Here is a 25,430-nt window from a genome sequence, read left to right on the forward strand (position 1 = left end):
TTTCATTTCATTAGATCTGTTTAGAGGAAGAGGAAAGGCTCATCGAATTTTCATGCCTTCTACTTGAAAACATTTGTTCTAATTTGTAAGAGCGGCAGATGAAAGGTGTCCCTGTCATTAGTATTCCCTGCACATCAGTACAACCCACTGGAAGGAGACAAATAAAAAGCTTCTTTCTGTCAATGTCAGAGAAGCCGGTGAGCTTGTTCTTCATTGGATGTCGAGCTTTTCCCCGACTCCTGGGGTTCTAGTTACTGTCCTCGCCCTCCGCAGTACATGTGAGCCCTTTCCTCTTACTTTCTGTGATGTGGACGTCGGTCAGCTGGCCGATTATCTGCCCCTGGGGCGGAATCCCTAACAAGATGCTGCCGCTAGTCGTGAGCCAACCTTCCGGTGGCTACAGCCTATGGCCGCCTTACATACAGAGCTACAAAACAAATAGTTTGATAATTTCAGACCTGAGGTAACTAGGTCAGCAATGCTATGCGCCTCTGCAGCGTTTTATTTATTTATTGTTTTTTTACCTGATGTCGGAGTGTCCTTTTAGCCAGGGAGATTTTATCAATTGCGCTCCTGGTGTACAGCAGGGATAAGGCACACATTCGCCCCTTCTCCCTGGGATATGCCTGCCATATCCCCCGCTCACCTGATTGGTGGGAACAGCAAGGTGGAAAGGAGGCGTGGCCTCCTCCTGCGCTATATTTACGCTATATATACTGCTCAGGAGCTGATGTAGGTTTCTGGGCCCGCCGTACAGCAGGGGCAGAGCAGGCCGGGGTCACTAAGAGGCAAACACCTCTTAGTGTATCCGCCAGGGTGCGCCGGTCTTCATGAATGTCCCCCATCGTACCTTTCATATTTCACCCTGTGCTTCCATAACATAGCAACATAGCATAGTGTCAGAGAGGGCCAAAGGTGTCAGAGGGGGCCAAAGGTGTCAGAGGGGGCCAAAGGTGTCAGAGAGGGTTTCCCGAGCTCCTGAGGTGCCCAAATGTTGTCCTCTATGCTCAGAATACAGGATAACAAGGTGATCAGTAAGGGTTGCAGCAAAGGATGAACAAATCGTTCGGCTTGGCCGTTGGCTTATCAACCAGCTGCTGTTGAACTGTATGAAGCTCCGCCCCAGGTGCCTGGAAAAGCTGGATGCAATCCTGGGAAACTTCTCCCAATTTCCCAGGACTGGATCCAGCTTTATCAGTCCTTGAGGTACAGTATAGTGGAGGTGAATAGAAGTTTATTCAGTGTTTATATAAAGAGGTAGAATCAGCTAGAAATATCTGTAAATATTAACAGTTTATGTTATTGTATCCATTATATTCAGGCCCGTAAGTTTTATTGTCACTGAATCTCCCATAATGTGGACCACAGAACGTCCAGTCGGGGAGGGCGCGCAGTCCAGTTGGGGAGGCAGTCGGGGTGGGCGCGCAGTCCAGTCGGGGTGGGCGCGAAGTCGGGTTAGTGCCCTGAAGTGATGGCGTTCGGTGACTTTAAACATTTTTTTCCTGTGCTGCTTTTCATTCCTCAGTTTGGAGAAGTCAGAAGGAAATGTGAGAAGTTGTAGCCTGAGAACCCGGGAGCTTAAATTATTTGTTGGAAACGTGAACGTCATTGTTTCCTGTATAATGGACGTCTAGGTTTGATAAAGAGTTTTTGTCATCTCTCATTACTCTTTATAGAACGGCCGCATGTAACCATTAGAATGTGCAAATTTATCTTCCGTGGTGAAGGAATCGGTTTCAGACGTTGGTGTTTTCTATTCTTGTGGTAAGCGATTCCTTTGTGCCGGTTCTGTGTTGCTCTAGGTTTCCAGGCATTTCCATGATGCTCTATGCTACATCCCACATATGGGCCATAGCAGTCCTTGTGTGTGACGTGATGGTGTGCTCCATTCACTTCTATAGTCCTGACACAAATCGCCTTTTGCATTTTTCCTCAGTCTTTTTCGTTATTTATGTTCCAAAAAAAAATGAGTTTTTAGTTTTTAATGTTTTTGAGGCGTGAAGCAGATACTTTAGGCCTCAAAATGTTGACCAAAAATATCTGTGAATGTGGCCTCAGAACGACCCTGAACGCAGTTACCGGGGTAAATAACACCTCGTGGACACTAACGTTTGTGTACGTTAAACAGATTGCAAAAACGCAGTGTGAACAAAGCCCAACCTCAACACTGACTGAGACAATTGCATACGAGAATAAGTCTTCCCAGCCATTCTATGTTGTGTGTCTGTACTTCTGTGACTCTTCTTCTCCATTTGTTCTCTGACCTCCCTGATTGCCGCTTATGAAGACCTACTTCCTCCAAGTGTTACAAATGATTCTTTGCTCTCTTACAATATACGTCTTGGGAGGATCTAACCACGAAAGATGTGATGACTGTCACGACTCCGGCTTAGATTTTTTTAAATTTTTTTTAGTGGAGCAATTATCTGTATCATTAGCTAAAGCTAATCCACAGTGAGATGTCATGCTGAGTGATAGAACGTACGAGGCGTCGCACATCATTGTTATATGCAGCACATATAGAAAGGCCTGAATGCAGTCGGATAAAGGCAGCATAGAAATTGTAGGCCGCTCATACACCTCTCATACGCCGCTCGTACACCGCGGATCAGTCTGACAGCTCTTCTTTCTGACCCTCCGATAGACATGCTTGAATGTTCATGTTTCCTCTTTTGGGAGGCACTAATAAGATGATCCATTTTAATGTAGGGAAAATCATGGTCAACCACGTTTTTCTGTACGACAAAAAAGAACAGATTCGTTTCGATAAATTTTTTTATGTAAGTCAATGAAAAACTGATCCTGCAGCACGGCAGCATCCGTTTTTACCTTCCGTCTCCTTCCTTTAAACATGCACGTTAAATGGACGGCAGAAATGTAGCGGGAACCCTTTATTTGTTTTTTCTATTGATTTTAAAAAACTTTTTTTTTTTTTTTTTTCTTTAGTCCCACTGGCCATGTGATCAGTCACATATAGTACACAGGGCACCGGTGGGAGTCCCAGTCCTCCTGCTATTGACCACAGCTTCTCAGTACTTGTACAGCAGGGATCAGAGGTTTGGGACTCCCGGGCAGTACAGCAGGGATCAGAGGTTTGGGACTCCCGGGCAGTACAGCAGGGATCGGAGGTATGGGACTCCCGGGCAGTACAGCAGGGATCGGAGGTATGGGACTCCCGGGCAGTACAGCAGGGATCGGAGGTATGGGACTCCCGGGCAGTACAGCAGGGATCGGAGGTATGGGACTCCCGGGCAGTACAGCAGGGATCGGAGCTATGGGACTCCCGGGCAGTACAGCAGGGATCGGAGGTATGGGACTCCCGGGCAGTACAGCAGGGATCGGAGGTATCAGACTCCCTGGCAGTACAGCAGGGATCGGAGCTATGGGACTCCCGGGCAGTACAGCAGGGATCGGAGGTTTGGGACTCCCGGGCAGTACAGCAGGGATCGGAGGTATGAGACTCCCGGGCAGTACAGCAGGGTAGCGGCTGTATGATATATGTCTGGCGGCTCGCATTACGACACTGATTCACGTGTAAGATCCCTATTTATGATCAGTTGTTCTGATTAAACTTTGCACAGATAATGTGACCTGCTAGTGACTTACAAATGTCCAGCGCATTTACATTTACATTGTACTGATTAGGATGAGACGGCCAATCCCATACAGTAGATTGATGGCAGCAGTTTTGTCATTGGATGTCTCTGTGGGCTGGACAGAAAGACACTACAACACTATGAGAATGTGTCTGGCCAAATGTGTCGGCTTAGTGCATCCTCAGGCCCGGTTCACACTACATGAAACACTGGCCGTTTTGTGACTCGGCCACGTCACAGAACGGCCAGTGTCAGTGAAGATCATCTGTCTGGTATTGCAGTACTGGATGGTTGATCTTCATTTCTGTTAAATTGGGATGCGGGCGCACCCATGTGCGCCTGCATCCCAATTCACCATTGCACACAATGGAGAGTGCGTCCAGAGCTGCACTCTCCATTGTGTGAACTGACATGTTTGTACGGCTACTTTTCATTGAATAGCGGCCACACAAAGCTGACATGTCAGTTTTTTGTGTGGCTGGTTGGCATCCAGCTCTGAGCGTATACTACGTGTATACACTCTGGCCAGGATTCCATTCATTCAAATACACTGTATCTTTTGTATTAATCGTGGCAATTGTTGCAATTTGCAACAAGGGCTGTGATTTTTGCAAAAGATGCGTTGTGTGAACATGGCCTGATCTCATCCTCCCGTTGATCCTGCAGTCACCTCCACCAGATATGTTCCCCGTCAGCCCAGAAGTCATCTACTCTGACGTGATTTTTCTTGCCCACAATCTGTATAGTAATTTTCTTCTACAGTTGTGAGATTATGTTCCTCACAGTAAGAAGATGCAAAGCAGAAAGTATTCTAGTAATATCATTGCCGCCGTTTGACGGAGATCAGATTCATGGTTACAAATTGAATATCCTAAGTCATAGCTACAACGTTATGTGTCAGGAGCTCTGAGCGCATTTATAGCGGGATTAGGAGATGAGTCGGAGACACCTGGAGGAGCGAGATCTGCAGGACTGATCGCATTCATGTATAGGACTCTCATTACCACATTAGTAGGGGCCATTGGAATAGACCTAGTTACATATTGTGAGCTCCTCGGGAGACGCATGGGTCACCGATATTTGGGAGGTCCTTGATGTTGCTTATTTCAGTGCCTAATTTTTCGTAGGTAACAGGTTTTTAATAAAGAATAGAATAAGTCCTGCGGCAGAGCAGTGTGCACAGGGCCATATGGAAACATGGAGCCCCCCCAGCTTCATACTACAGAGCAGTGTGCACAGGGCCATATGGAAACATGGAACCCCCACAGCTTCATATTACAGAGCAGTGTGCACAGGCCTGTATGGAAACATGGAGCCCCCACAGCTTCATACTACAGAGCAGTGTGCACAGGCCTGTATGGAAACATGGAGCCCCCACAGCTTCATACTACAGAGCAGTGTGCACAGGGCCGTATGGAAACATATGGAGCCCCAGAGCTTCATACTACAGAGCAGTATGCACAGGGCTGTATGGAAACATATGGAGCCCCCCCAGCTTTATACTACAGAGCAGTGTGCACAGGGCTGTATGGAAACATATGGAGCCCCCCCAGCTTTATACTACAGAGCAGTGTGCACAGGGCTGTATGGAAACATATGGAAACCCCCCAGCTTCATACTACAGAGACATGTGCTGTAACACTATATACACCTATATGCAGCTGTTTTATTCATGTTCTACTATCTTTAAAGTTTACGCACCCTTCCGGGACCATGTTCTCCCTTCCGGGCCCGTGTTCTCCCTTCCGGGCCCGTGTTCTCCCTTCCGGGGCCCGTGTTCTCCCTTCCGGGGCCCGTGTTCTCCCTTCCGGGGCCCGTGTTCTCCCTTCCGGGGCCCGTGTTCTCCCTTCCGGGGCCCGTGTTCTCCCTTCCGGGGCCCGTGTTCTCCCTTCCGGGGCCCGTGTTCTCCCTTCCGGGGCCCGTGTTCTCACTTCTGGGGCCCGTGTTCTCACTTTCCTGTTTCAGGGCTATGTAAGGTGCACCAGGGTATACTCCGTGGTACTCGGGGTGGCCCCCACCGGCTTTAATGCACTGTCTGAGTGACTATGGGTCCTTTTCAGTTATATAATTTGATTTTGCATAACTCAGTATCATCATCCATATTAAATGAATATTGGCTTGTTTTATCATCATTCATTTCTACACATTTGCTGGATGTTCTTTATGGTCATAGTCTCCAGTTTTGATGACGTCCTTTGGATTTATGGCAGTTAATGTCATTTCTCTAAACCGCTGTAATGGAAATTAAAGGGGTTCTCCGGGCGGGAGGAATCTTTCACTATAGGGGGGTGGATGAAAGCAATGACGTTCACTTACAGTACATCCCCTTTCCATTGCTAGGTCCCACATTGTGCTTCTCCGGTCTCCGGTCCGCGGCCGCTTCCTGGTCTATAGCGCGGCTTGAGATGCAACGTTTCAGGCCTGCTCAGCCATTCAGCGGCGGAGGCATGACCCCACTACAGCTGATTGGCTGGGCGGGCTTGAAACGTCACTACTAAAGCTGCACCATAGACCAGGAAGCGTCCGAGGACTGGAACAGCACGATCCAGAACCCAATGCAGGAACCAGGGATGGAAGTGGACGTTATTGGTTTCATCCACCCCCTCCCTGGCCACAGTGAAAAAACCCTCCCACCCGGAGTACCCCTTTAATCTTGTCACCACTAATAATTGGTCACCTGTTTTCTGGTTATAGGAGAAAGCTATGTTTGTGCCTCAAATGAATCTTATCGGAAGGTAGACTACAACCGAAACTCAAGCCCCAACTGGTCGGTTAATGTAAGGACGGGCTCTGGCCGATCGTTGTCATCCTTAACCACACTGAAGAATGAAATGAGGGAAAGCAAGGACTTCATTAAACCCAAGCTGGTGACCGTCATCCGGAGTGGCGTGAAGCCCCGCAAGGCTGTGCGAATCCTTCTTAATAAAAAGACTGCGCACTCCTTCGAGCAAGTCCTGACCGATATCACCGATGCTATAAAGCTGGATTCGGGGGTCGTCAAGAGACTGTGTACACTAGATGGAAAACAGGTAAGTGACTATGTATTAGGGAAGTTCTATCAGTAGTGCATGATGGGATGAACAGCTTAGAAGTCAGATCGGTCAGGTCAATGGTTGGAATAGTCTTGGTATCAATTAATTTTCTGCTGAAGCCTAAAGAGGCGACATGAGCGAAACTCAAATGGCAAACAATGCGACTCCAGTATGGTAGATATGCGCTCATCTCTGCTAAAGAGGTCCTCACTGTTCCACTTACTATGTGACTCCGGGTGCAAATCACACAACTCACATCACATTTTGTAAATGTTGATTTAAAGGGGCACTCCAGCAGCCCAACAGTGCCGTGGTAGTTGTCCTATTACAGACTTGGACCCAATTAGTAGAGATTATTGGAAATGTCTCTTATTTTGGAATCTCTATACTGCGTCCTCAGAAAATACGAGATACAAATGACATTGTGGAAAGCAACTCGTAGTTAGTGAAAGCATTGGTCACATTGTAGATATAATACATACAGCTATAGATATTTAGTATTGGATTGTGTCCCTGTAGACACCACTGACATCGGTATAACACAATGTGGAACCACTGAGGGAGCTGAGCCCGGCTGCTGGTTGGTAGAATTTACAGTAAAAAAAAAAAACAGGTTTGTTTGTTTTTTGTAGTTTCTTTTTGTTTTTTACTTCAGCTGTGTGGGTGAAATGTCATTGTGTCGCTCGTGCGGACAGACACACAAGAGTAACAGCAGGCTGGAAATCATTGGAGCCAAAAGTCTACAGGTTACTCCTTCTGATTCGGCAATGGTTGGTCTGCACCATTAAGGGGTTACTCCAATAATAAGAAAGCTTCATGACGTCTGGTTTATGATTCCTTCTAATGTATTGATGATGCTAGAGGACGACCTTGAAGAAGAGGACTCCTGTTTCCTTGGATATTGTGCTCGCTATGGTGTGTAACTGAGCTGTAATGGGGACCGATGCCACCTGTACACCCATGCACACGTATCTGGCACACTTACACCCATGCACACGTATCTGGCACTTGTACACCCATGCACACGTATCTGGCACCTGTACACCCATGCACACGTATCTGGCACCTGTACACCCATGCACACGTATCTGGCACCTGTACACCCATGCACACGTATCTGGCACACTTACACCCATGCACACGTATCTGGCACTTGTACACCCGTGCACACGTATCTGGCACATGTACACCCATGCACACGTATCTGGCACCTGTACACCCATGCACACGTATCTGTCACCTGTACACCCATGCACACGTATCTGGCACCTGTACACCCATGCACACGTATCTGGTTGGAGCCTCTGATCAGTATTCTGTGTGAATATTGTTCCCTAAACTATCTATGTGTTACGTCACACAGGATTGTGTAGTGAGGGGAACACTAATGATGTGGAGACATATAGAAAGAACAGGCTATAAATCTACATGTACATTACTTCTTTGCTTTATTAGAAACCTTCACCGTCTGTTTTTTAGGGCAATTGTACCCAATACCGTTGTATTGCACTCATTACGTTTTTTAAGCTTGATCTGCCCATAAGATACATTTCAGCCAAACATTTGTTCCCCTCAGTCTCCCTGTGAACATTCTGGCTCCGCTCTGGTATATTTGGTAAAATGAATTCAATGAATTGGCACAGTGCTAAGGCGCAGTTTAGTACCATTTGTCCCTACAAGTCTCCGTAGTATTTGCGGGATACATTGGGGTCACAGCCCAGGTCACATCATGGTGATGGGGTTCAGGTCAGGACTTGGTCATTCCAAAACACAAATCTTCTTCTACAATGATTCTCTAGTTGATTTACTATTGTGCTTTGGGTCATTGTCTTGTTGCATCATTCAGTGTCTTTTCAGCTTGGGGTCATGCACTTCTGCCCTGATGTGTTTTTTTTTTTTTTTTTTTTTAAATGTTTTGATAGAACTTTCAATTTATTGTTTCCTAATGATCATAAGACATTGAGGCCCTGAGGCAGCGCAGCAATCGCAAACTATGATGCTTCCACCGCTATATTTTAAAAATAAGGTTTTGGTGTTGGTACATGCACATGGTTCTCAATTGACGTAAAAAAAAAAATCAAAATGATAAATAATATAATAATATAATGTAAATAATAAAAACACATATGGTGGTTGACCTTTTCTTGCAACTATAGAAAGTCTTGGGCTTGTGAGCATTTGGCCTCTGCATTGTCCTTTAGTTAATACTTACATTTGTTTTGTGCAACAGGATTTCGTATTGATATTTGTAATGAACACTGAGAACATTCTAAAAATACTTCCTTAAATAATTTTAGTTTATCTATTGTCCTTCTATAGTTTTAACATTTTCCAGTTGTCTGTATGTTATGAGCATACAATTGTTTTCCCCTCATTTGTTTGTTTTATAGAGCATTGTTTTACCTCTCTTTATACTTTTAATATTACATAATCCTATTTTTAGACTTGGTAAAGCTCATTATTCAGTTGTAATACGCCACAGGGGGCAAAATCTAGCTGCTTAAAGGGCTTTTTCTGCTACCTAAAAAATAACTGCTGGCAGGCAGGGTTTTAGGGTACACAATTACCCCAGACCCTCTGGGGCTGTGCCGCCACTCTGGTGGCGCCCTCTGCTGTATTGATTTCCCCATACACTGTGGCACTACAATCACTGGCCTCCATGGTGATGCGTTGTGTGTAAAATGTACAGGAAGTCCTGGAATATTGGAGCAGTGGCAAATAAGGGGTCCATACAGATCTTTTTTCACTCCCTTCTCTGTATATATATATATATATATATATATATATATATATATATATATATATATATAAAAACAGCGAGGTTTGTGCCCGCTTGCCGTTCCTTTTCATGGCACAATTAATCTAGCAGCATTTATATACATTGCTATCTCCCTCCCATCCTTCTTCTTGTTTACAGTAGGAGGGAAAGATAGCAGAGGAGAGGGTGAGTATTTTAGTGAGGTGAGTAGTGACTGGAGGAGGTGTGAGGGAATAGGGTCAGGTAGTAGGAGGAGAGGAGCTTGGGGACTTCTTAACTGGATCAAAAGCCGAGAGTGATGAGTGAGTGGGAGGGGGAATGGGATTGATGGGAGGGGGAATGGGATTGATGGGAGGGGGGAATGGGATTGATGGGGGGGGGGAATGGGATTGATGGGGGGGGGAATGGGATTGATGGGAGGGGGGAATGGGATTGATGGGAGGGGGGAATGGGATTGATGGGAGGGGGGAATGGGATTGATGGGAGGGGGGAATGGGATTGATGGGAGGGAGGAATGGGATTGATGGGAGAGGGGAAAGGGATAATGGGGTCATAATAGAGTTTTTGAAGGAGGAGGTAAAGATACCAAAGGGATCTATGGAAGTGGGAATTAGATCGATGGGACCCTCTGCCTGGGAGGTGATGTCAGAGCAGATAGTGTCAATTTTAGATTTGAAGTAGGAGGCCAGATCTTCAGCACAGAGGTGATGGGTGTCTGAACTTTGGGCTTAAGAAGAAAGTTAAAGGTATCAAAGAGGCGTTTTGAACAGTGAGGAGATGAGAGGTCAAGTAGACTTGTTTGGCAAGGTGAAGGGCAGAGTAATAGGTTTTCAGAAACTTTTCTGAGGTTTCACATTTCCCCCACAGACGTTCAGCAGTCCTTGAGCACCACTGAAGAAAGTGAGTCCATGGTGGGGAGCACAGAGTCTAGGGTTGTTCTCAGGGTGTCATAGTAGTGTCCGGCCGCCATGTTTGGGGCAGGAGAGGGACGAGATTTGCAGCTGGAAAATGTTGCAGACACCTGTTGGCTAAAGGTCAATAGGGGATATGAAAGCTCTGCAGACGATGCTTAGTGGGGGCCATTTTCTTGTGTGTTTTATGGGTACGAGGTGTTTTTACCCACACATTGCTCTCGGTATGGCCAACCAGATTTACTGCTCTTCTACGTTTAGTTTGTTGTGGAGATATAATCCCGTTAGTGTAATAGGATTTGATATTACAGACTATATTGTGTAATCCATGAGAACATTCTAATCTGTGTTTGAGAGTTTAACGGATGGATGCGGCCAATTAGATAGCCCATATGACTGTGGGAGGTGATGGGACTAATAATAATGTATAATAGAATGTCATACACATATACTGTATATAGGGATGGGATGGATGGAATTAATTGGCTGTAAACCTTACATTGCGTGCACTATTTATATGCTGCATTGTGGAATCTTTGGGTCCGTTCTTTGTGTGATCTATATCCCAATCATAGGAAGCCGTGTGAAGCAAACCGCAATATATTAACAGATTGTGAAACCTAATCCATGAAACAAGGTTATCCGCAGGAGAGGGAGAACAAGCGCGCTGGAAATGTGAAGGATTTCGCCATCACGGCAGATGGAGACTCTGCAGGAACTTCTGGGGTGGAAAGTGGCCAAGTATTTTCTAATGTATTAAAGAGGGGGGGGGGGGGTGACTTTATGCAGAGCTCTTCCTTACAGCGCTGGCCCTTTCTAGTGATGTCAGAGCTGAAAAATACCCATAGGGTTCAGCTGTTTATTACCCGTACACCAGACATTCAAGCCATTGTATCTGTCTGTATTATATTATAACTGGTTTCAGGCTCGGGGAGTGTGTATGAATGAGGCTGCGGGCATGAACCTGGTTCGGGTGGTGTCTGTATGAGACTGAGAGGGTGGAAATTAACTTTTTTTTTTTTATAATACTGAACGCAGGTCCCCTTTAAGGGGTCATTCACCAATTTGAAGTAGAAAATAACCAGAAGCCACAGGTTTCAGAATGAAATAACTTCTGGTGCTTACAGAGCCTGACCTATCCCGGGGACCATAATGGGGCTCAATGGGGTTCCATCTGGTGTCTAGCTATTTAGAAGGATTTGACTGGACAAATTTGACTGTTTGCAGTGTTTCTCCCCCCCGTACTGTGAAGAAGGTCTCGGAGTGGAGCGCTGACGCAGGTGTGAACATGGCCTGATACTTTTTTAGATGCTGTGTCTTGCTGTTACGTTATGGTTTCTTGGTTATATTGGCTCACTAATTGACCTATTAGCCATTCTGTGAGTGTGCCATTTTCTGTGAGTGTGCACTTACCCACAGGGTCAGGAAGTTGCATAAGCGAGTCTCTAATATAGTCTTATTACTTATAAATGAGGCTGTTGTAACGTTAGCAGGAGGCCCTCGCTATCTCCGTGCCGCCACGTCACTTCTCATTGCTGTTTATTTCCTCTCTGTAGCGGCGGACGCGGATTATCATGAAGCAGCTTGTGTCAGCCGACAATCTGACAGGAAACGACTAATTCCCTGCTGCTTGCACGCTCTGCCATCCCGACACATTTCTCACATTGCTGGATAGTGGTTTCTGTAAATGTGGAGCTGGCCTGTAATATCTCTGATGATTATACATGTTGTGTATGGCGGCACCTGTAGCTGATCTGTGCTTAGTCTGGTTCTTTTTATATCCTTTCCTTTTCCTTGCAGTTGGTTGTTTATCCGGAATATTTAGCAGCCATTGATCAGGAGCCCAGCGTACCATCTGTCATCTTAAAGGCGAATCACAGAGGTGGTTGTAAATTGTGGTCAATATACATTGTGTCCCGCTGAGCCCCCTGTTCTTAGCAGTTCATTAGTCTGTAAGATCTTCCCCCGCAGATGTCATGTGTCACATCGGGTTTTGCTCGATGATCCTCACTTCACCAGGGCTCTCATTGTCTTACACGCTGGCTGATGCTTTAGACTCTTTTATGTTACATTCTCTTTCATATCTTACTGAAGCACAAATCCTTATATCGGTAGAAGATCCACCCCGGACTCTTGTCAGTGTCTTACATTTACTAAAAGGATTCTGTTCGAGTTCCCTAATATAGTGTGCCGTGCATAAGCTTCTCCAAAACGTTGCAATATAGCCTTTACTATTTGTACATTAAAAGGATAGTTCACAAAAAAAGTTTCTTCAAATCAACTGGTGCCAGAGATGTCATTTACTTCTGTTAAAAAAAAAATCTCCAGTCTTCCAGTACTTATCAGCTGCTGTATGTCCTGCAGGAAGTGGTGTATTCTCTCCAGTCTGACACAGTGCTCTCTGCCGCCACTTCTGTCCATGTCAGGAACTGTCCAGAGCAGGAGAGGTTTTCTATAGGGATTTGCTGCTGCTCTGGACAGTTCCTGACATGGACAGAGGTGGCAGCAGAGAGCACTGTGTCACACTGGAAAGAATACACCACTTCCTGAAGGACATACAGCAGCTGATAAGTACTGGAAAACTGGAATTACAAATCTCTGGAATTGGTTGATTTGAAAGAGAAACATTTTTGGTGAACAATCCCTATTTTTTGGGCATAAAGAGATAGCAGAGTCCAGTTCCTGGCAGAGTCATTCTTTTCAGGACACCTACCATACATATAAGAGGAGCCTATAAACTGGTGTAGAAGATGACATTGCAATTACCTGATAAGACTCCATCCTTGCTAATAACTCAGGCAGGCCTTTCTCAGTAGAGGCACTTCAGGCTTGGCAGTTATACTGGATAGAAGTTTCAGAATTGCAGTCGCGCAGCATGGTGACTTAGCGGTTGGCACTCTTGCCTTCCTAGTGGTCACATCCCACCAAGGGCAACATCTGCAAGAAGTACTGTATGTTCTCCCTGCGTTTGTGTAGATTTCTTCCCACATCCATCACATTTAGATTGTGAGCCCTAATGGAGACAGAGACTGATCTGGGTGACGCAATATAAGGTATTTTTATTATCTGGCAGCACGGATTCTATATCGTGTACCAGGAGCGTACTGAATTCTGAGTGAGTGCCCTTACTGACTATCCACACAGCCGCTAGTCTGAGAAAACAGCCGTTTGCCACTCTATTGGGCGCTGCATCGGGCGCTGCATCGTGTACTGTATTGGGTGCTGTATCGGGCGCTGTATCGTGTACTGTATTGGGTGCTGTATCGTGTACTGTATTGGGTGCTGTATCGTGTACTGTATCGGGCGCTGTATTGGGCGCTGTATCGTGTACTGTATTGGGTGCTGTATTGTGTACTGTATTGTGTACTGTATCGGGCGCTGTATTGGGCACTGTATCGTGTACTGTATTGGGTGCTGTATCGTGTACTGTATCGTGTACTGTATCGGGCGCTGTATTGGGCGCTGTATCGTGTACTGTATTGGGTGCTGTATCGTGTACTGTATCGTGTACTGTATCGGGCGCTGTATTGGGCGCTGTATCGTGTACTGTATTGGGTGCTGTATCGTGTACTGTATTGGGTGCTGTATCGTGTACTGTATCGGGCGCTGTATCGTGTACTGTATCGGGCGCTGTATCGTGTACTGTATTGGGCGCTGTATCGTGTACTGTATTGGGTGCTGTATCGTGTACTGTATCGGGTGCTGTATCGTGTACTGTATCGGGCGCTGTATCGTGTACTGTATTGGGTGCTGTATCGTGTACTGTATTGGGTGCTGTATCGTGTACTGTATTGGGTGCTGTATCGTGTACTGTATCGGGCGCTGTATCGTGTACTGTATCGGGCGCTGTATCGTGTACTGTATCGTGTACTGTATTGGGCGCTGTATCGGGCGCTGTATCGTGTACTGTATTGGGCGCTGTATCGGGCGCTGTATCGTGTACTGTATCAGCACTTTTGCCGAATTCTGCCATCCAGTCCCCCAGGCACTTCACAGGCTCTTTCAGCCACAGGGTGCCATGCTGATGTGTTCTGTAGTCATCACCACCGGTGATCATCATCCCCCTTCTGCTAAATCTATCTACTTTCTTTAGAGAATCCTTCTCAGGTGTTCTTCTATACCAATAAGAAATATTAGCCATATTAGACTATACACTCTCTGGAATTTTCAATCACTTTTTAAAGGGGAACTGTGAGCAGGTTGGGCTGATGTCCCTACTGCACAGGAGACGCTGAGGAGGATGGTATGACTCTTATAGCGTGTCTCTTATAGCGTGTCTCTTATAGCGTGTGTCTTATAGCGTGTCTCTTATAGCGTGTCTCTTAACACACCCTTTTTTAGCATACACAACGGATGAAAAAAATTGATTGCAAAATTGCAGTGTGAACCCAGCCTAACAGTGTCAGTACTTTGGAACACAATTTGCAGCTGACAGATTAACTTTAAGGGAAGCTTCACACACACCTTATCGCAGCGGATTTTATGCTGCAGATCCGCAGCAGATTTGATATAAATAACTGAACACAACTGATCAAATCTGTTGCGGATCCTGTACGTGCGTTCACATGTGATCTGCAGAAGATTTGATGGGCCAGATTAGATTCAAAGCAAATCTGCAACTTCAAATCTGCTGCAGATCCTGTACGTGAAGCACCCTTAAAAAAAAAAAAAAAATCACCATTTAGCGGTTCTTCAGACAGTGTATGCAAACTATGAAAATATATTCCCAGATAACTGATGAAAAAACGGATGCAACTGTGTGCAATCCATATAGATAGATATATATATATATATATATATATATATATATATATATATGAGAGAGAGATTGGAAGTCGCTTTTTCCTGCTGAGTCCTTGTAGAAGTGGACGCGTCAGTACATTTTTAACACTTTATTTTTGCTTGTAAACATAGACGCAGTAGGCGCATGTAGAATGTAAAACATAATGTTAAATCTTAATGACAAAAAGCCCCTGTAAAAGCCTCGCAGAATAATTTTGCCGTCTGCCATACTGTACAATTGAGACATTTGCATTGTTACCACGGCAACCATTCACTGAGGGGGATCATGTTCTGTCACCACTATGGAGTACCCGAGGGGAAAAAATCCCATGGGAAATCGGCAGAATAAAACCTGGCTCTGTGCTTATTCTGTATTCACAGAGATTCCGAAAATCAATAGCAATTTACAGATTATAGGACTGGTGGCGCTAATGGTACCAGCATGGAAGAGACTATGGAGGGCGAACGCGTGTGTTACACTTGGCGTCTGTCACTCATGATGTATAAATGTATACACTTGTGTATATATAAATATATGGGGTGTGTATACATAGGTATATTGGGGAGAATGGTGTAAAGTAGAACTGGCCCAGTCGCCCCCAGCAACCAATCAGATTCCTCCTTTCATTTTTATTAAACAATCTGTGAGGAATGTAAGGTGGACTCTGATTGGTTGCTAGGGGCAACTGAGCCAGTTTCACTTTTAGGCCATGTTCAATAAATCTCCCCTTCGGTGTATACATGTATATAGAGGTATATGGTGTGTGTATATAGAGGGAGATTTATCAAACATGGTGTAAAGTGAGACTGGCTCAGTCGCCCCCGGCAACCAATCAGATTCCACCTTTCATTTTCCAAAGAGTCTGTGAGGTGTAATCTGGTTGCTAGGGGCGACTGAGCCAGTTTCACTTTACACCAGGGATGGGAAACCTTCAGCCCTCCAGCTGTTGCAAAACTACATCTCCCATCATGCCTGGACAGCCAAAGGCTGTCCAGGCATGATGGGGGATGTAGTTTTGCAACAGCTGGAGGGCCACAGGTTCCCCATCCCTGCTTTACACAATGTTTGATAACACTTGGTGTGTGTGTATATAGGTATATAATGTATATATGTCCAGGCTTTCTCCCATATGTGCCTATGTGGTTGGCCTTTACCTGCTATAGTTTTATGTATTTTATCATTTTCCTTTGATTTCAAGGGCTGGGGCAGGTTTTAAAGGTTTGGTGACATTTTTTTAAGGAAGCCGAGCGTGCGCTCCCAGGAATGACGGCTCCAGTCATTCTCTATGGGCATCGGACTTATCTCTGGGGAGCGCATGCACGGCTTCAGACGGAGATATCTCGGCGGCAGGAGCGGGTCCAGGAGCGGGACTACTTGGAAGCAGTGACTATATGGGTCTGCACCAGGGGGTCCACCGGGCTCTGTCCCGGCACGGGGAGTGAGAGGTTCTCTTTAATGAATATACTGTATACTTTTTAAGGTTGACAACTGCGGAGTTCCACAGCTTATCTGAATGTAAATGATTGCAGCTGGAAGAGCTGGGTATGTGATGTATCCGGATTCCAGACAAAAATGACAGCCAGCGGGCATCAGCAGGAGTGGCGCAATGGAGGCACGAGGACAGGTAAGTATACTTTGTTAAAGCGGCACGGTCAACAGATTCGGGCCAGTGAACCTGCAGATATCACCCAGCTGCTCTATACATTAGGACTCCAGCGCTGCTCTTTTTATTTCTGTACGTTTTGGTAAGCTGCCGCTTTTTCAGAATTTCGGACATGCTAATCGACATGTTAGGAGCATTTTGGGCGTTGCCTGTCCACCCGGAGCACCCGCTCGGCCCACCCACTATCCTAGGCCACTATGCATATATGAATATGACCTGTTCTCTGTTTTTAATCTGTTACTGGCTTTGGCTTCAAAAATCTGTCAGATGAATCTGTGTAAATGCACCATTACTCTGGGAAAGGGGAGAAGGCTCTGGTGGCGACTTACCTTCTCAAGAACAAAAAGGTTTGGAAAGCAAAACACATTATAAAATAACTGCCCATAACTGAGTACGTTTTTTTTTATTTTTTTTCACATATATTATTATTTTTTTTTTTTTATTCCGTCTGTATTTTGGTGTTATTTTGCCGCCTTCATCAGATGCAGGTCTTGGCTTTCTTCTTGCTGTTCTTCTCACGTGAGGGATAGTCTTGTGATCGAGAGGCAGGTGGTAGAGAAGAAGCTTCCATTAGGAGCCATACAATGCAATGAATGAACTATTGTCCTCCTGAGACCATTGATTATTAATTGGAATTTTTAGCTAGAGCGCTTCCTTATATTATGTGACATCCTCATCCTGTGATCAGATTTAATATATTCCACCTTGACTCGTGTACAGTAATGGTGGATGTAAGCCGCTGTTCTTTAAAATGCTAATTGACTTGTAGCTGTGGATAGCGGCGTCTCGTGTGGCGTCTCCTTCAGACTCGGCATGGATTTTAGGCCTTCAGCTGCTTCAGACCATTGCTGGTATAGCAGGTGCTTTGTTCTCTGGGATATTGGCGAAGGGCTTTGTAACCCTCCCATTTATTATGGAAAACGAGTGGGACGACTCGGCCGCCTGTGAATTTGCTTTAATTGCGTGTAAATAGGAGCTCCTTAGCGCGCGTTCCAGGCCGGGTCTGTGCGGCACACTTACACGTGCTTTCAGCTCCTTTGTCGCAGACGCCCCGGCTCTTGTCCAGCAGTTGCTATGGTGGTAATGTAACACATCAATAGCCTTAAATGAATTCTATTCACCCCAGTGCATCCTTTTTAACACTCAATATTTTACAGATTAGGCTTTGGATCGATAATGGAAAGGCCGAGCATGCTGAGAGTAAATGACCTGTTCTGCGAGTCCCACAATTAATTTAAAGCCGGAAATTCTGCAGATGTCAGCATGCATTTTACATAGGTTTTTTATTTTCACTTCAGGATTTGCAGGTCATGTGACATAAATGTGACATATAGGCAATGCGCATTGACCTTCAAGGAATGGACTCCATTATTTTACATTTGCACAGTTCATTTGATTATATCTTGATTTTCAGTATACGATCACCTGTGTATTACTAGAATAGTGACCATGAGGGTTGTCTTTTAATTTATTACATTTTTCTAGTCTGTGAACAACATGGCCTGCGGGAATACTTTATGCCAATACGTACAATGGGCTAAAAAGATGTTTATGTAATGTTTTCCTATGTTGGACCCCGTACAAATATTGTACATTCCATAGAGACCATAGGGCACTTGTAGTGAGGGGACCCTCTCAGAGGTCTCAACCAGAGATGAGCATACTGTGAGCATGCTTGGGTTCATCCAAACTCAGACCCTGAACGATCAAAACTTTTGACATGTCTCTTCAACATAAAATGCAAAAGCTGGCCAATACCTCAGTTCACACTATGCAATTTACACGCTGCCCTACAGACAAAATACAGACAAAAGTAGGAAGGTGCAACAGCAACCTGCAAGTGCCAGGACTTACCACACATACTCCCTCCAGTGTACACACAATACAAACTTGTTCTTAAGATTTTAAGAAATGAGGCATATTCTGTTTCATCAAATGGTTTACTATCTCTCCTCACCAAGGTGTCCTCAGAGAGATGGTTCCTACTCTAGCAATGGCTCACATTAAGCCTATAAACCGGACATGAAGGACCCAGCAAATCTCTGTTTAAAACACCCACAGGGTGCGGTAGGTCCTGGCACTTGCAGGTTGCTGTTGCACCTTCCCGTTTATGTCTCTGTGACATGTCAAAAGGTTTTGTTTTTTTGTTGTTGTTTTTTTTATTACAGGTACACTTATGTGTATCTTACTTACTACAACCAAAGAATATAAAGAGCCTTATAATGTGAGAGTTGAATTTACAGTCTTCGCTCTTTGGTGGTGTAAGGATAAAGATATTGGCCTCAAAATAACGTGATATATTTTGTATAATTTATTGGACAAAAATCTACTCTCTTTAAAGTATAATGAATAACCTATTGAGAATCCACCATGTAACAGGAAGGACAAGCTACCCGACTTATTTACAGGGGATTTCGGGCTTTCAGCTCTGTTTTTCATGCTCCCCGAGGACGGCGGGATTGGCTGCTTATTGCAGTTTATTCATGGAGAGATATTTCTACACAGATGAGATGTGTACAGCCTATTGCTCATGTCACCATCTCTCTGTATCCCTGCTGAGCTGCCAGATCTATATATTCTGGAGTAGTCCATGCCGCACTTTATCATTGGGAAGGATGGAAGAACCCGGCGGTTGTGTTTGCTGTTTGATTGCATCTTTACATAGAAGATCACAACCACCGGAAGAGGAAGAACGTGGACGGGTATCAGTAATTCTGAGCATCAACAACAAGACTTACAGTATATCATAGAGATGGGAGATTTGGCTGCCGTATCCTGCTCCGTCTCCTATAGATTTGCATGGGGTTTGCATGTTCTCCATGTTTGTCTGGGTGACCGGTGAAATCCCTGCCTCATCATCTCATACATCTCCAGTGCTCAGAAAGCTTCAGACTTTGGGTTTAATGGTCCATTATACAAGGGAATGTTAATATTTAAAGAAGGTCCCTGAATAATGCAAGTAGTCATGTAGGCTTTATATGGCATAAGTTCTATGATTTACATCGAGATGTCATCTGCTCCAAAAGATTAGTATACATTACTTTATCCTGCATGGATCCTGACAGTTTTATTCAGAGCTGCATATTTTTTTTTTTTTTTTTTAATCACACCAGCATATTCCACGGTGCTGTACAGAGACCTGCATACATCATGGGTCCCTTCCTGCCTGTAGAAGACTATGGATGTGGGAGGAAGTGTCCCCAAGCAGCACACAGAAACTACATGGAAAAAGATATATATATATTTTTCTAAACAATTCCCCTTCCCAATACCACCTTTGTCTAATATACATGTATAAGCTAACCTGCGCCCCTTCCCTGTTTTTTTTTTTACCCATACTTACCCCCTCTGGACATCTAAAATCTTCTTCTCTGCGTCTTCTCTCACAACGCTGCCCCCCCAGGTAATGAGATGCCGTCTCCCAGCATCCTCCCTTTACATCCTGTGCTGCAGGAGTGTGCCATCTCCCTCCCGTGCTGCACCCACTGACACAAAAATAGTGGGTGTTGCTGGGACCCTCACCAATCCAGAGAATGCAGAATAATTCTTTATAGTCTAATATAATATATTCTTTATTAGGCTTCCAGCAATGTTTGAAATCCCCAAAAAGAATAAAATGAGCACTGACTGTGCAGGTAGGTCACATGCTCCTCCATTCATCTGTCCTCTGTTGGGATTGGTGGGCATCCCAGTAGTTGTATAGACGATTACTTTGTGAAATAAGAATACCCTCTTAAATGGGTAGTTTACAAGAAAAAAAATTCTTTCAAATGAGCTGGTGCCAGAGATTTGTAATTTACTTCTATTAAAAAAATGTCAAATATTCCAGTACTTATCAGCTGCTGTATGTCCTGCAGGAAGTGGTGTGTTCTCTCCAGTCTGACACAGTGCTCTCTGCTGCCACCTCTGTCCATGTCAGGAACTGTCCAGAGCAGGAGAGGTTTTCTATGGGGATTTGCTGCTGCTCTGGACAGTTCCTGACAAGAGTATATGTGTCTTTTTATACTTTTCTGAGTGTTTTTGTGCATTTTTGTTTATAATCCGGTATCACGCTGTATTCTTACGTCTCTGTCCTACACTAATTCGTGTATTATTGGTGTCACACTGTTGCACTTGTCAGACACGAGGTCGGCATGAATATTCCATTTGTCCATCGCATCTTTTCAGACTCTTTGCACATTAATTGAATGCGTTTCTACAATTCACATGATTAAGATGCAGAATGCGACTTGATTAGTGTAATCAGCAACTTCTTAAAGATTCATGAGCCGCATCTGGACACTTAATGTCAGGGTGGGATCCCATGTTCAGGTTTTTAGGATGCAGTTTCTGATCCCAAAGTCAGGAGTTAGTTTAACCCCTTCTTCACCTTGGGTTAAGTGAGGGAGTATGGCATGGCTGCAGGAGCTGAACCTGTGACATACCCTACTGTTAATGACCGACATCAGAGATCACTCCAATCCCGGTCATTTAAAGTGGCCACTCCCGCAGCAGCAGCTAATTCCTCTGTTCATCCAGAGGTTTGGGTATCCATGGCTATAGACTACGCTGTAACTGAAATGGATGTAACATTTCCATTGTGGTGTGGTTCGTAGCCATGGATACCTGAACTTCCAGCTGAAGCACGGCCACTGCTGGATCAGCAGCAAACTTTAGCTGTTCATATGCTGTGATCAATAGCATTTGTGGCATCTAAGATGCATCATTGCTGTTTAGTGGACCAGGTGCCTTCTGTGAATCTGCTACAGCAGACGAATGCTGATCACACAGATCAATGCAATGCATATGCATTGCATTAATCTATGTAAGCAATTGTATGATCGCTTAAAAAAGGCCCAAAAAAATCTTTAAAAATCTAACAAACAAAAAAAACCTCTAATAGAAAATAAATCAGCCCCATTTTTCCTATTTTCCAAATAATAAATAATCACTGTCTTTCAACCACCTGCTGCACATCTCTCCGTAATAGGTGATGCATGATCGGCTGATTAACGCACGGGCGAACCAAGCTAACAATGTTCACGCCATTCTGGCCGCACAATTATTGAGGCTTGGTAAGAGAGCCCCCATGTAGGAGATTGGTGCGTGGGTCGGGCCGTCTATAATACAATAAGCATATACTACAGATATAGCTGCTCGCCTTGTATAGTTTGTATGTAGATATAAGCAGAAATGAGTCTGGGTCCCCTGTACACTACACGGACGGCCCCCTTGTACACTACACGGACGGCCCCCTTGTACACTACATGGACGACCCCCTTGTACACTACACGGACGGCCCCCTTGTACACTACACGGACGGCCCCCTTGTACACTACACGGACGGCCCCCTTGTACATTACACTACTCTTCTCGGTACCAACTGTCTTATTTTTAGCCTAGTAAGTATTGTTATCCAGGAGTGTTTCCATTGGTCACTTTTCCAATAATCTGTGTTGGGTCTTTAATAATTTGCTGGACCAGACTGGCAGTAGTATGGCTTGCCTGAACCATATTTTCTTTTTTGAAAGACCTATAGGAGCATGTTAAAGGGGTATTCCACTCACACATAACTTCTGATATGTTGCTGCCCATGGCGAGACTAACAATTCCTTCTATACTTGTTATTATCTATTCAGTCTCCTTCCCCCAGTTCTCTGCTGCTGCTTTCTGCTGAAGACACAAAAATCTGTGTGTGAGCTTTTCTCTCTATCTCCTCCCCCCTCCCTTCTGAGACAGCTGATGTAAACAAATCCCTAGCAGGCTGTATCTGTAACATCGGTAGCTTCTTTGTGATGCAGGGAGGGTTATTCTTAGGTCAAGTTGCTAATGAACTCACTGTGGTTAACCTTCCCAGCATAAGGGTGCGTTCATACTGAGGAAATTCCAAAAGGAATCCCCACCCGCAGACTCCACTCGGAATCCAGCCTGCCTCACTGTCTCAATGTTATGTATAGGGCGCCTCCCCTCAAAGAATTAACATGTCTATTCTTTGAGCGGAGAGTGGAGTCCATGGCAGTGAATTTCGCTCGGAGGCAGATAAAGCCTGCCAAGGACTTGTTTACATCAGCTGTCTTAGAAGGGAGGGGGAGACAGAGAGAACAGTTCACAGTTTTTTGTGTCTTCAGCAGAAAGCAGCAGCTGAGAACTGGGGGAAAGAGAATGAATAGATAGATAATAACCAGTATGGAAGTAATTGTTAGTCTCACTATGGGCAGCAACATATCACAAGTTATCTCCGAGTGGAATACCCCTTTAAAAACAAGTAAGCAGTGTAGATCTCTAAATGTTTGCAGCGCACTGTATAAATGCTCCCTTTTATCTGTTCCTTTTGCAGTCCGTATATGATTACAGCACACTCCGCTAGCAGGAAGGTTAGAAGGGACACACACACTCTGCTTTCTGCCTTCTTGGAGTCTGTTGTTGCATTTAGTCCCAACTACAAATGGTTGCTGCTAAGTCTCACCGGGTTTCTGAAGCATGTGAAGGTTTGAGGTAACCTGCACCCTGCCGAATGTCTTCCAGCACCGTGAGCTGTGACAACTGTGGCGTCCCAGCAGAACAGAACTGTGGAAGGCCGACAGATCCTTCACCCATGGATGCACACACACAAAGGGTGACCTGCTTTCCCTGCATCCATCTTCTTAGTTATCCAGCCAGAAGGTTATTAGTGGCGTTATTTAATTTCCCTAAAATATGTTATAAAGGCCGCTGTGTCACAGGAGAGCCGGATGGGATTTATTATTATTATTATTATTATTATTATTTATTCCTCTACATACTATGGTGTAATGCAAAGCTGTATCAGATCACATATTAAGTGCAGTTTGTTTTTTGGATTATTTTATAGTATTGGGATAATCAGTAGTCAGTAGAACTAACAAGAAAATATGTAATAGGATCAGTAAACTCCTTCACCAGACTCTGTCAGTAAGTTTATTCTGCCCTAGGCCTAAACTAGTGACAGAGAGACCGAACACAATAATGTATCACTCACATTATTCTGTCCCCCTGAATGAGGGCTCTGAGCACCACTAACTAGACCTCTCTATTGTGTGCATGTGCTCAGTAGCCCTCGATATTCATGAGCACCAGCTGCTGATGCTGTGTATAGACAGCTGTCAGTCAGCAGCCAGAGGGCGGAGGGAGTGATGCAGGATAAAGCCTATTCTCCTACATATTAGGAGAATGGCTAAATTATGTAACACACTGTACTGTTCAGCATTTTTGTGATTAGTTTATGCTGCCTTTTAAAGGAGTACTCCTCCAGCGAAAATTTCTCTATATATTTATTTATATATCATAATAATAATATATATATATCAATTGGTACTAGAAAGCTTTATATAGATTTGTAAAGTGCCTGTATTTAAAAATCTCCAGTCTTCCAGTACTTCTCAGCTGCTGTATGTCCTGCAGGAAGTGGTGTATTCTCTCCAGTCTGACACAGTGCTCTCTGCTGCCACCTCTGTCCATGTCAGGAACTGTCCAGAGCAGCAGCAAATCCCCATAGAAAACCTCTCCTGCTCTGGACAGTTCCTGACATGGACAGAGGTGGCAGCAGAGAGCACTGTGTCAGACTGTGCACCCCACATACTGATAATGCTCCTGCTGTGCACAGCCCCCCACCCATAGTAATGTTGCCCCCCTTCTCCATCTTCTGTCCTCCATCAGGTGAGATAACTGCTTAGCACAGCACCTGCTAGAGAGATCACGTCTTCTCATGGGCTGAAGGCACGAGGTGTCCCCGGCCTATGACAATGAATAGCGCAGCAGGATGCTGACAGGTCATGCTCTGTTCTGGGCCTTATATGCAGTGAGCGGGCTGAGCATCCCGGATTGGTGCCGCTGCTCCTATTACAGAGCGCCAGGTTATATAACAATAGTCAGGTTATAGACGTGAATATAATTATTTTTTTTTTTTCTAACTTTCCATTTTTAGCGCTTCCCTTCCTTCTTCCCATCAAATTGATGACCCTTTTCCTTGAATTTTCAGCCACATCCTGTAACCGATCTAAGGGAAAAGCGAGGTCTACAACAAACCGTGTTGTTCAGGCTGAAACCCTCGTGCTTCCTGTTTGAGCATTTGTGCAGTTTCTCTCCCATATTTCGGGTGGGGGGTCGTACAGCCGGGATCACATGATCAGGCCGCGCTCATATTGTTCTGATTTGCTGAAATGTTATCGATGTGGAGAAGGATCCGAGCAGCTCCGCTCCCAGGGGGGGGACACTTCACACTATTCCCTGACATTGTGCAGCTGCATGGAGTCAGCTGTTTTCGGAATGTGTTGGCTCGCTGCCTCGCTGGAGGTTTTTTTGTTTTTTTTTTTCTTTGTTTTCCAACATTTGTCCATACAGAGAGAAGAGCAATATTATTAGAACAGTGTGTCTGGCGTATCGGCCCTTCTTTCCTCTACAGCGAGGATTGGGGACCTACGGCTGTCCAGGCATGATGGGAGTTGTAGTTGTGCAGCAGCTGGAGGGTGGAAGGTTCCCATCTCTGGTCTGCAGCTACCTTGGAAAAAATTGTGCACTTCTTGGTATTTTATCTGTTTGCAGCATCACGGTTTGTCAACGGTTTTTTTTTTTTTTTTGTTTTGTTTTTTTTTCTGCTGTGATGTCAGGAATATAATCTCATTATTCCTCTGAAACCTTCTGCCACCAGTCACTCACTGTCTGGTCCCGAGCCGTCCGTCCTGTTCCATCGC

General features: G+C 44.9%; 1 protein-coding gene across 4 annotated transcripts in view; it reads left to right on the forward strand.

Annotated features, from left to right (window-relative positions):
- Positions 1-25,430, forward strand: part of DCLK2 (doublecortin like kinase 2) — a 71,162-nt gene that overhangs the window by 6,188 nt on the left and 39,544 nt on the right. For all 4 annotated transcript variants that reach the window (XM_069978672.1, XM_069978669.1, XM_069978670.1 and 1 more), the window contains exon 2: positions 6,291-6,625. In XM_069978672.1, coding sequence (XP_069834773.1) covers positions 6,291-6,625 — 335 coding nt within the window. The remainder of the gene's footprint in view (positions 1-6,290; positions 6,626-25,430) is intronic.

This window comes from Dendropsophus ebraccatus, chromosome 7, assembly GCF_027789765.1.
Source record: "Dendropsophus ebraccatus isolate aDenEbr1 chromosome 7, aDenEbr1.pat, whole genome shotgun sequence".
NCBI classification, from domain to species: Eukaryota; Metazoa; Chordata; class Amphibia; order Anura; family Hylidae; genus Dendropsophus; species Dendropsophus ebraccatus.